General features: G+C 34.9%; 1 protein-coding gene across 1 annotated transcript; it reads left to right on the forward strand.

The window, feature by feature from the left end:
• The first annotated feature begins 212 nt into the window (after positions 1 to 212).
• LOC139127469 (piggyBac transposable element-derived protein 4-like) lies at positions 213 to 1559 on the forward strand. Its single transcript, XM_070693392.1, has one exon. It carries the CDS (start codon positions 213 to 215, stop codon positions 1557 to 1559), a length of 1347 nt encoding a protein of 448 aa, XP_070549493.1.
• Positions 1560 to 13496: the final 11937 nt, after the last annotated feature.

Here is a 13496-nt window from a genome sequence, read left to right on the forward strand (position 1 = left end):
AAGAACGTTTATCACAGCGGCATGATGCAATCGAACGTACAGTCATGGACGCAGAGTAAGATGACGATCTTGAAGACGATGTTCCTGTACATGTAAACGGTGAGAACATATCACAAACATCGATAAGCAGACCTAGTCATAGGAGTAGTGGTGCTAGTAGTGGTAGTAGTAGTGGTAGTAGAAGTAGTAATAGTAGTAGTACCAGTAGTAATATGCAGAATGCACCTAACCTTTGCAATGGTGCTGGTGACGGTGATGGAAAAGTACATGTAACCAATGGTATTGATAATCATGGTGTTGGTGGAGAAGGTGGCGGTGGAGAAGGTGGTGGTGGTGGTGGTGGTGGTGGTGGTGGCGGTGGTGATGGCGATGATGATAATAATGATGGTGATGATGATGTGCCATGGACTTCACGGAGACTATGGTGGAATTTAGCAAATAATGAGGAGCCACAAATCATCATTTCACTGGAAATTGTGGTATACAAGTCGACACAACAACTTTTCTGCAATCGATTTTTCCAGCTATTTATCAATGATGATATCATCAATCACATAGTAATTCAAACCAATCTCTATGCCCAACAGTTTATCAATGCACATCCTGACCTTCCACGCCATTCCAACGTCCATTTTTGGAATGATGTTGACGTACTAACTATGAAGAAATTCCTAGGCTTGCTGCTGCTAATGGGTATAGTGAAAAAACCAACCATTGATATGTATTGGTCCAAAGATCCCCTGTATGACTCCCCACTGTTTAGATGTATAATGCCAAGGAACCAGTTCCAGTTACTCCTGAAGTTTCTACATTTCAATGATAGCACCAACATCCCCGATTCAACAAGCCCAGACAGAAATAGACTATACAGAATTCGACCATTACTTGACCACCTCATGGTAGCTTTCCAGCGTGCATATGTACCAGAGCGACACATTGCAATTGATGAGTCGTTGCTGTTATGGAAGGGCAGGCTTGTATTCAGGCAGTATATTACCATGAAACGAGCTAGATTTGGTATCAAAATCTTTTCATTCTGTGAAAAATCTGGGTACACCTATCGCTTTCAAGTCTATGCAGGAAAGGAGGATCCACCAACAAACATGAATAATTTACTGCCAGCAAATATCCACCACTTAAGAAAGCCAGAAAATGGTTATCTTTCTTCTATATCCACTGCTTGGAAAGGGGTACCACGCATACATGGATCGATAATTGATATATTAAGACACATCTATTCCTTTTATCTACACCAACGGCAAACTATGGCATGTGGCACATTACGTGTCAACAATTTGCAATTGGTAGTTCGATCCGCTGCTGTCCAACAAGATGCCACCATTGCGTATAGGTCAGGCCCTCTCCTTTGCCTGAAATTCATGGATAAGAGAGCTGTGCATATGCTGACAACTATCCATTCTGAAGAAACCAGACCTGCTTTAGCTAGAGGCCGTCGCAGATATCGACGAATAGAACAGCAGAAACCACTTGCAGGGTCTGATTACAACAGCAGTATGGGTGGAGTGGATATGACAGATCTGGTATCCTTTGAAGTATAGAAAAATATGCAATATGCATGTGTCTATTCTGTGTTGAATAGTGAGGGATATGTCATAGTTTGAAAGTTAACAATAAAACATTTGCCTAAAAAGAAAAAAAAGTGTACTTGAAACTCATGTGGATAAATGGTAATTAGATTAATGTGTTTCTTTAGCCAAGTTGTTATCTTTAACTTCCAAACTTTTAGATGCTTCAGCCGTACAGTGCAACACGTAAGACCTTGAAATGGTACAAGAAGCTTGCCATCCATTTCATACAGGTAGCTCTTCTGAATGCGTATATCCTGTACCAGAAGACGGGTGGAGATCAATCATTTCTCAAGTATCAACATGATGTGAGTATTTATACATAAACATTTTACTGTCAGTACAACATAAATGATGTAAACACATCTGTACCTTGTTTGTTCTCCTTAGTTTCATTTTAAAAGAACATATTTTTAATATATGATTCAGCGTTGAACATTGTTATTACAATTGTAAATGTAAAACTAGAATTTGAAACATGTCACTATTTTAAATGCTCATTCAGTTTTTAAAATACACTAGAACTGTTGCTACTTCTACTAGTGCATGCATGGATGAAATCAATCTTGTACAGAGTGAATTGCTAAGAACATTTCATACAACTGAGTCCTTTATAACCAAACATATAATAGAAACTAAATTGTCATCTGCCTGATTGCACCCTTTTTCATTATTTGGTTGTTTGCTGCTGTAGTTTCATCTGTTATGCTCATAAAATACAACAACATGATATAGATAAACTACTCATGCCATGGGTTCTTGTTATATTACTTTTTATATCACAGGTAATAAGCAGTCTCGTATTCAAAGACGAGCTACCACCAGTTCATCAACCGTCATCACGTCTTGGAAGACTGACACAGCGCCATTGGCCATCAAAGTTACATCCTACAGCAACATGGAAAAGCCACAGAAGAGATGCAGAGTGTGTTCCAAACATGGACAGAGAAAGGATGTTGTCACATACTGCAATGAATGCCCAGATATACCAGGGCTGTGCCTAGACCCATGTTTCCGAAAATGGCATACAAAGCTTGATTTCTAAGCTGTATATGCTATAAGTGAAATATCACTTTCTACGCTATCATAGTCTAGATATGTGTGAAATCACAAATATTGTAGAAACGATTTGTTTCTCTCTTATGATGTGTACCATCACTAAATTCTAAAAAACTCTTTCTTCAGTCATGTGATGTGTACAGTCACAACATTCTCAGAAACTGTTTCTTCAGTCATTTGCTGTGTAGAGTTACTAAATTCTCAGAAACCGTTCTTGAGTCGTAATGTGTAGTGTTACTAAATTCTCAAATACTGTTTCTTGAGTCTTGTGATGTATACAGTCACTAAATTCTCAGAAACTGTTTCTTCTGTCCTGTGATCTGCACAGTCACTAAATTCTCAGAAACTGTTTCTTCTGTCATGTGATGTGCATAGTCACTAAATTCTTAGAAACTGTTTCTTCAGTCATGTGATGTGTACAGTCACTAAATTCTCAAAAACTGTTTCTTCAGTCATGTGATGTGCACTGTCACTAAATTCTCAGAAACTGTTCTTCTGTCATGTGATGTGCATAGTCACTAAATTCTCAAAAACTGTTTCTTCAGTCATTTGATGTGTACAGTCACTAAATTCTCAGAAACTGTTTCTTCAGTCATTTGATGTGTACAGTCACTAAATTCTCAGAAACTGTTTCTTCAGTCATGTGATGTGTACAGTCACTAAATTCTCAGAAACTGTTTCTTCAGTCTTGTGATGTGTACAGTCACTAAATTCTCAGAAACTGTTTCTTCAGTCATTTGATGTGTACAGTCACTAAATTCTCAGAAACTGTTTCTTCAGTCATGTGATGTGTACAGTCACTAAATTCTCAGAAACTCTTTCTTCAGTCATGTGTTGTGTACAGTCACTAAATTCTCAAATACTGTTTCTTCAGTCTTGTTATGTGTACTGTCATTAAATTCCCAGAAACTGTTTCTTCAGTCTTGTGATGTGTACAGTCACTAAATTCTCAGAAACTGTTTCTTCAGTCATTTGATGTGCACAGTCACTAAATTCTCAGAAACTGTTTCTTCTGTCATGTGATGTGCATAGTCACTAAATTCTCAGAAACTGTTTCTTCAGTCATGTGATGTGCATAGTCACTAAATTCTCAGAAACTGTTTCTTCAGTCATGTGATGTGTACAGTCACTAAATTCTCAGAAACTGTTTCTTCGGTCATGTGATGTGAACAGTCACTAAATTCTCAGAAACTCTTTCTTCTGTCATGTGATGTGCACAGTCACTAAATCTCAGAAACTTTCTTCTGTCATGTGATCTGCATAGTCACTAAATTCTCAGACTCTGCGGGGAGACTGAAATCTTGATTAGCAATTAATATGTAAAATGAACTATTGCTTTGCTCGGCTTTACCCAAAGTTGAATCAAGTACTTTTCTGCTAGTATTTTACATGTTAAAGGTAGCATAAATATTGTAACACTTGTGAATGTACTTTTAACCTTTTGAAGACCCTAATTACAATGCATTCATGTAATGCATGTTTGTATGTCCTCAGGAAAATGTTCTCTGTGGTTATCAACTATCAGATAGTAGCACAACTCAACTCATATACTTTAGCATATCGTTTGGCATTACTCCATTGCAGGAGGGTGTGTGTGCTTGTATGAACAAATAAAAAAACTAAATTTGAAAGATGACATCACCAATCCTTGTCATTAGACAGATTTGATGATAGTTTATGCACTTCAAAAGTGGTTTTACAATGTCTAGAAAATATTTTGGCTACGTGTAAATAGGACTTATGGTTTTTAATGAATATTCTTGGATATTGGAAAGAGATCTTTGATAATTACTACTGTGGCACTGCATGGCAGGTAATGATTAGTATATCAAAATGAAATATTTCTACTTATATTCAAATTAAATTTGAACTTGACGTTTAACTGTTCCATTTTTATCCTCAGCATGGAATTGTATATGCACTGCATGTTATATGAGCATCACATGTTGTGCAGCTGAACTTGTACTACACACTAGAATACAACAAAATGTACAGTAATCAAATGATATTTTACAATAGATCCTTTGCATTCATTATAATTATTTACAAATATAAAAACTCTAAGCCTTGAATTTTTTATTGTTGTGCAAATTAAAATTAAATTTTACCAATTTTAGCATGAAAATCAGTTTGATTTGGCAAACAAACTGAAGTAGTGTATGTAAATTGCCCATTGTCAAAAAAGTTACTTTCAATTGATATTATTGACACTTCAAGGAAACGATTTGGTGTTGTTGCTGTTGTTGCTCATTTACCAAATAGAATTTGACAACAGCAGTGACAAGTGTGATTTATATGAAAATACAAGTTTGAATACAAATTGTAACTTTTACAGAAAATATCTTTAACATTGTCAGTTTTATTATTGTAAAGGTATTACATATGTAAGAATTTTGATGTTTCAGGGGACTCCATTCTAATGTAAGAATTTTGATGTTTCATGGGACTCGATCGTAATAGTTCAGTTCAGTTTTGACTGACCGGTGGTATGTAAGTATTTTACACAAGAAAATAAAATCAGCTCTGCTTGTCTGAAATATTTGATCATGTGAGCTGGACATATGATAAGGATGCCAACTCAAAAAAGTAAAATAATTTGCAGTGCAACTTTTATTAAATGCCTAAACAGTTGGACAAATGTGCAAGGAACATATCTTTGATAGTCATGAATTGTACTTTTCCGAAAAATACAGTACTCAAAGCATTTGTTTACAGAATGTTAATTGCTTTGTATATGTGGCAGAAGAACATTATTAGTGTGAATAAATCTATTCTAAATGAGATTGCTGTTAAGTTTTAATGCTTTATTAGCAAATAATACAGAACAGTACACAAAACTATTTGACAAATATATATTTTCATCAAAAGAAGATATATACGTTGCCACCATATTTGATCGTGTGACCTGTCATGTGACTAAAATGTTACCATAGCAACAAGAATGCAAAGGCAATTTTATAAGCTAACCAAAAGTATATAGGTTTGCTGGGTAAAGTACAACTTTCCTCCTATATAAAGGATTATTGACATTTATTATTTTGGTTCAAAATTGCATTTTTCGCATTGGTATATGGTATTACATTGTCATTATATTTGAAGCCAAATAACACTGTTTGTGTAAAGAAATGAAACATTTTTATTGTGATTAACATTGTTGTTTAGTTTAAATATTCTTTTAAGCAAACATTGTTGTTTAGTTTAAATATTCTTTTAAGCAAAAAATTACAATTGGAAATTATGATTAGCCCCAAAACAATTGGAATTATTTATCTATACAGAAAAAAGGATATACATTGCCGCCATATTTGATCACGTGACCAGTCATGTGACTAAAATATTACCATGGCAACAATAATGCAGAGACAATTTTATGAGCCAACCAAAAATATATAGGTTTGTGAGGTAAAGCACAACTTTCCCCCTATAATTAAAGAGTTATTGACATGAAGTATTTAGGTTGGAAATTGTATGTATCGCATTGCTGTAACGTAACATACTGTCAACATGTGTGAAGCAAAATAATGCTACTTGTATAAAGAAACGAAACATTTTTATTCTAAATGAGGTGGTTGTTGAGTTAGAATGCTTTCTTAAGCAAAAATTACAATTGTAAATTATTAATATCCCTAAAACTGTTGGAATTATCTTAAAAAACAGGAATATATTGCTGCCATATTTGGTCATGTGACCCGTCATGTGACCAAAATGTTACCATGGTAACATGAGTGCAAAGACAATTTTATGAGCTAACCAAAAATATATAGGTTTGTGGGGTAAAGTACAACTTTCCTCCAATAACTAAAGATCTACTGACATTGACTGTGTTTGGGTCAAATTCCCTGTTTGGCCTTGGTATATAGTAATACATTTTCAATGGTAGAGAAGGGGTTAAGTAATTTCTGAGCTAGGCTTAAAAGGCTTTCCAAATAAGCGTCATTCGTCATTTTTTCAAGGCAAGCAGCAGGAGAATCTGCAAACGTTTTTTTTTTTCCTCAGGAAAACAGCCCTTTCTTTGTCTCGCTAGGACAACGACCACTATCAGAGCTATACCCAGAGACCTGATCCACCGGACCATTCACTGTCTTTCGTATATGTGCTACACTGTATAACTGACCCAAAGTACAATACATAAAATACACCATTATACACCATGCTATAGTGGAATCCGTTTTAATGGATTCTTACAATATGTAGTGGGATCCAGAATCAAGCACTAGAATAATAATTGAGTCCTTCTCGATTCATTTTTATATATGAATGTACGAATAGGTGAGGCCACGATTTCACCATCCACTGTTGTACGTGACCTTGGCGTAATGCTTGACTCGTTCGGTCTCATGGACGAGCATATTCGCTATGTTTGTAGGGTGGCATCTCATTCACTTTGGCGGATAAGTAAAATAAGAAAATTTTTAGACCAGTCCAGTGCTGAAAAATTGTTCACGCTTTTGTCAAATCGAAGTTAGATATTGTAATAGAATACTTTTCGGCCTACCTGCATAGAAATTGAGCAAGCTTCAACACATTCAGAACTCTGCTGCTCGTTTGGTAAGTGGACGGAAGATGGGCTGTTACATTGACATGACATTTATACTCAAGGAGTTACATTGGCTTCCAGTGGAAGAAGGAATCCGTTTTAAAATATTTTGTTCGGTTTTTAAAATTGTCAATCAAGATGAATTGGCTCCAAATTACTTATCAGAACTAGTAACAATTGATAGCCCAGTATATAATACAAGAAGGAGTGTCGTTATAAGATTGAATCCCTTTTCTGTCTAAGATCACGGGAAACAACTTTCTAGAACATATGGTGACAGAGCTTTTAGCGTGTATGCCAATAAACTGGTGATAGTTTGCCGCCCGAACTTCGGATGATAAAGAAATTTGCTCTTTTTAAGAAGTCTCTTAAGGTAGCGTAAAGGCTATTTTTGCACAATTCTTTTCTCAGAGTTGATGTCAAGTTTCAAAAGTAAGAATCAATATATTAAGTTCAAATTCTCAGGATAACTCTCTTACATAATACTTTCTCAAAAGAATATAAAAATTGTATATTCTTAGCGATGATTTTGAAATATGACACTAATCAATATTAAAATTCAATTTTCATATTTTTTTACATATTTCAATTCAATAATAATTGGATAGTATCAATATTACCAAATTAGTTATAAATATGTTGACACTATTAATTTTAAGATTTGTACAGTAAGATTTGTAAATAAAATTTGTTTTAATGATTTTACATGGCTTTTACATATCAAAAAAATATTTAAAATTCTTTCAAATTTCAAAATGTGATTTTTCAAAAAGTACTTAAATACAGGAAAATTGTGCCGTACAAATCTTATCTGTAACCTTGTTAATAGGCTGTAAAAATTCCATATCCATATCTCATTTCAAAGGTTGGATTAAATTGGTATAAAATTATGCAGGAAAACTTATTCTGTCAAAATGTTGAAAACAAGCCATATTTGCTCCCCTCTTCTGAAGTCACAGAGCAGTCTTTTTGGTTAATCTCACTTTTGACACCTCTTTGACACTCAAAGAATCTAAAAATGCATTTACAATAGCAGTCACGCATTCTGAATGCAAGCACTGCCTTGTCAAACTTTCCTGAAAAACAGTAAAAAATTACTTTCCCTTTTCAAACATTTTTTAAAAGCTGGGGGACCCCTACAATAGTTATAACACTAAAGACTCTTCCTCTTATTTGGTCAGTTTATCAGAAGTTTCAACGGGCTATAACTCTGCAATGCCTATGACCCCAAATGTCTAGTTTATTTTATTCCACAGAGAATGTTGACAACGTTTATTTTTCAATAGTTTTATTGAAGTTTATAACTGACGCTGTAGCCTTTACCGCTACCTTAAAACCATTAGTTTACGAAAATGCTACTGTGACTTGGATATAATTTTTACCTGCATTTTTATGTTTATTTATTTTTATCATTTTAGTGAATTTTTTTAAAATACTTTCTTTGCTGTTTTTAGATGGGATCCTTTAGTCTAGATTTTAAGCTTGCTTGTTTTTATGCAGTTTTTAATTACACCCTTTCCTCTAAGTTATTTTGTATTTTCTTCGTATTTTTTAGTTCTTCCAGTAATTTTCTGTAATGGACAGACCACGGAGACAAGGTGTGTAGTGGTCTTTAAACAATAAATTATTATTATTATTAAAAGTTTTCAAGTGGAATTCAATATAAAATCGAGGTTAATCCTCTTTTGGTTATAGTGATGTTCACAACTAACGGAATGAAACCAGGAACATGGCTCCAGGTCAAACAATATAACTACCTGCCGAGAATTATTATAGTATTATATAGAAATAATACGCGAATAATAACAGATTCAATTTCCGTAAAAAATTCATCATAAAGGTATTTTGGATCGAAAAGACGAAATATGATATCGATTTCAGTGCCCCATATTCCATGGTAACCATTTAAGGGGTTGAAAATTTCAGTTTTTCTAATATTCAATGAAAAGTTACTTTGAATGATATGAAAAATTACCTTGTGGGGGAGTTCGGGCCAGAGAACACAAAAAAAAGATTTATCTTAATGTTTCGAGTTGCCATGGTAACTATTTTGGGATTGAAAATGTTACTTTTCCCTAATTCCTCTTAAAGAACTATTGATTGATGTAAGAAAATTGATAATAAAGAATTTTCTTGTTGGCACACCAAACAAATCACACTCATTTTAATGTGAGATGTTTCCATGGTAACCATTCAGGAGTAAAAATTACAAGTTTTTCAAAGATTCCACCTAAAATCCAGAAACCAACAGAATATGTTATATCAAAGGGATATTTTGGGTTAGAAATGACCAAATATCCAGCGTAAAAATCCAGCAATCAACAGAAATATTATATCAAAGGTTTACTTTGGGTTAGAAAGACAATACATGATATCCATTTTGACTGCCCTATGTTTCCATAGTAACCTATTTGTTTTTCCAAGTTCCATTAAAAGTAATCCCAGTTACCATGCAAATACTCTCCTAAATGTATTTATCACAGCATGAACTCCATGTTCATTTTTGTTTTATGTTGCCATGGTAACCATTTAGCTAACCACAGTTTTTTATTTAAAACCATGCATATTTTAGATCAGGGGTATCTTTTTTCGTTAACCAGACAAGTAAAGGCTACTTTACGAGATTCTGCCCATGAAGTGAATTTTCTAGTCTTTTGATGTGTTTTCTTGCACACCTTTAATACCCAAGGAAACAGGTATAATGGACGACAGTGGGACTCAAAAGTTTTGTGACCTATTAACAACCAGTTTCACTCTCACAGTTGTATGCAATTTTAAAAGTCGCCATGAAAACCTGACAACAACATGGCCTTTTCAGCACTGAGACATAATGCCGCAGGGCTAAAATGGCCATCGCCCTTCTGCTGGTAGGAGGCATAATTTTTGTGTCATTGTGATTGATACATTATTGTCAAATGCAACGAGAATGCGTTTTTATTGGCCATCGTTTCCTGCGCCCGTCATTCAAGTACGTCAGTTTAGATATTGAAACTTTGTTGCAAAATTTCACTGCACGGCCGGTCGTCTTCGTAAATTCCAGAACAAAGTCTCATTTGTGCCCAGCAGGGTTTGACTGCATTTATCTACCTCGTCCCAAAGTGACGGACGGATCTTTCAACCTTTCAGCTGGGTGAAAAGAAAAACGCATTTATTGATTCGCAAAAGGCCTGTTGATTCGCTTATTTTTTGCACAAGTGCTACATGGACATAGGAAAAAGTTCGCCTCACCCTTGCCCTCTCGATTGTTGTATACAACCACGGTCCATCATGATGAGTTCTCGAATCAAAAATACCGTCAAGGACAGTGTGCTCACATTCGGTTTGAATTGGTCCATTCGAGAAATATTTAAACCAGGAACAAGAATGACAAAAGCAAATAAGGTCTCCAACTTAGGTACTGGAGGTCATCTTTAGGAACATGCATATCAACTTCTATAGCAATGGGACAAGCAGATCCTAAATACATAAGCAAATGTCAACAACAAAAAATAGACAGAGAAGGTTTGATAAGAAGAAAAGGTGGGAGTGGGTAAAAAAATGTACAAGGGATCTGGTAAAAAGTAATGCTACCTCATCAATCTTCTAGACCCTACCCTCCTGAATATCAAATGATCCATCCCTTGGTATTACATAACGCCAGATGTCATTGACAGGAAATATATTTACAACCTTGGGAATTTTTTAATTAATGCCATGAGTGTTATCATTCTAATGTAAACAGCACTTAAGTTAGTTACAGATGGTGAAATGCCTTCCACTGTGGGCGGTGATTACAACATCTGGAATTATCCTGGATCCAAATTTCTCATCAGTTCTTGTATGTCTTACGTAGAAAAGTTGCAAAAATTGGTCCGCAATGAAAAAATTCACCTAAGCTTTGTTTTCTGGATCAAATTTTCCTACAAATTGATACCAAATATGACAAAATTATGTTCACAGCCTTCAAAACTGTCTCAAAACATATCCTGGGTTGGTGTAGGTCATTTAAGGTCACAAACTGAGAAAAACTATAGAACTATAGTAAAATATACAATTTGGGGTTTCCCAACACTTTGAGCAGAAAATTTATCTAATAACATCCCTCGGGGCTTTACACCAAATTACAAAGCTATCAAATAAGTAATTTTGAGAACAAGTTTTCTTGACCAAAAATGACAATATTGTCTTAAAAATACAAATTTGTATATTTCAGGACAATTTCCACATATCTAACTATTGTTATATCTGTACGTCTGTGTACCAAATACAAAAGCTGTCTGTCCAGGGGTTTTAGAAAGAAAATACTGTTTAAGATTTTTTGACCAAAAATGACAAAATTGCTCCAAAATAGTAATTTTCCCAAATTTGTCATAATTTCAACAATTTAGAAGCGTAACACCCTCGCAAAGATCCAACCCAAATTTGAGAGCAATTGGGCTGGCGGTTTCAGAGAAGAAGAATTTTTACTGAAAATGAGAAAAATCACCAAAAAATTCAGTAAAAATACAAAATTAAGGATATCTTCACAATATTCAAAAAACTGTATAAGGTTCACCTCAGGTACTTGCACACAAATTTTCAAACCAATCAAAACAGCGGTTCTCCAGATATTAATTCTTGACCATTTTCACATTTTGTAAGCTCATTTGCATATTTTTGGCAATGCAGACTTCATTTGAACAAAATCCCATCTATAGCCCAGGATGCATCCACACACCAAATACCAAGCTGAAATGTGCAGCGGTTTGCGTGTTTTTGATGTTGACGGACATACTGTACATACATACATACATACATACATACATACATACATACATACATACATACATACATACATACATACATACATACATACATACACACATACATACAGACGCCATCGACTTCAGCTTATACGATAAACTCACATTGGTATAACCAAATGTGAGCTAACAAAAACTGTAGCCGTGCTCGAATACATAACTTTTCTCATTAAATTACGTCGTTCTTGATATACAAGAGTTAGCACTTCAAATCTGTCACCCTGTTTTTACAAAGTTTTGAGAAGAGCAGCATTTCCATCTGAATGATTGAACGACGTGAAACGCAAAATTCCATCGCATATTATCCGGCAATATGTACTCTGTACAGTAGAAATACTGTATACACTCCAGGTACGTATAACTACAAGCTTATACTCCACAAATAGCCACAAGCGGCGTGAACTTTCTGAAAGGATTTCCTAAACGTCCTACTTGTCACCTTAGAGACTCACATGTGATGTCCTGAAAAGTATTCTTTGCAGTAATTCCAGTTTCTGTCAACATGCAAAGCTGAACGACATGATTATAGCACGAGACGTAGTGTGCAGACTACACATTCACGCGCACTCAATTGTGCATGCTCATGTTGGCAGACTACACTGGCAAAAGAGTGCGCATGCGTTAAGTTATATTTGTAGCACAGATCTCGCGGAAAACTCATGCTTTTGCTCTATTTCCATCCCAAAACTTCCACGATTGCTTACAGTTAATGCACATGAACAAAATTAAACCAACAACGTCAGCATAGGGAGAGGGTTTATGGTTTTAACCACAACTACAAATGCCACGTGGAAAATACGTTTATAAGGCCAATAACAATGGCATAGACTCTCCACAGTCGCTGTGTCTTGTTTTCTACACGCCCACGACTGTAACGATGGGCCTGTATTCAAAGGCTACGCTGTGCAGCTCAGCAGCTGTCAGCACGCGCTGCAAGACACAGCGACTGTCAGTTTTTTGCAAATATATGAATATTCATAAGGGTAGTGATGTCAAAAGGAACACCTAACTGGGCGGAGAGAATATACGTACGACAATTAGAAGTCACCCCTATTGACATAAACAACACCTCTTTTTCAGAATTTCCATAGCTTCAATGAACTGTTATTAGATTTCTATATAATACTTATAGCCCCTAAACTTGTAATAATAATAATAATAATAATAATAATAATAATAATAATAATAATAATAATAATAACTATAATGGTTAGTATAAGCATTTTATATAAATAATAACGTGAGTACAAATAGGTTCAATTTCCATGATTATTTCACCATAAGGGTATTTTGGATCGAAAAGACCAAATATGATATCGATTTCACTGCTTCATGTTTCCATGGTAACCAGTTTAGGGTGTTGAAAATTTAAGTTTTTCTAATATATCATGAAAAGTTACTTTGATTGATATGAAAATCATTTAGTGGGGGAGTTAGGTAGGAGAACACAAAAACCAGACTAATTTTAAGGTTTCAAGTTGCCATGGTAACATTTTAGGGATTGAAAATGTGAGTATTTCCCTAATTCCTATT

The sequence above is a fragment of the Ptychodera flava genome, chromosome 3, assembly GCF_041260155.1.
Source record: "Ptychodera flava strain L36383 chromosome 3, AS_Pfla_20210202, whole genome shotgun sequence".
NCBI classification, from domain to species: domain Eukaryota; kingdom Metazoa; phylum Hemichordata; class Enteropneusta; family Ptychoderidae; genus Ptychodera; species Ptychodera flava.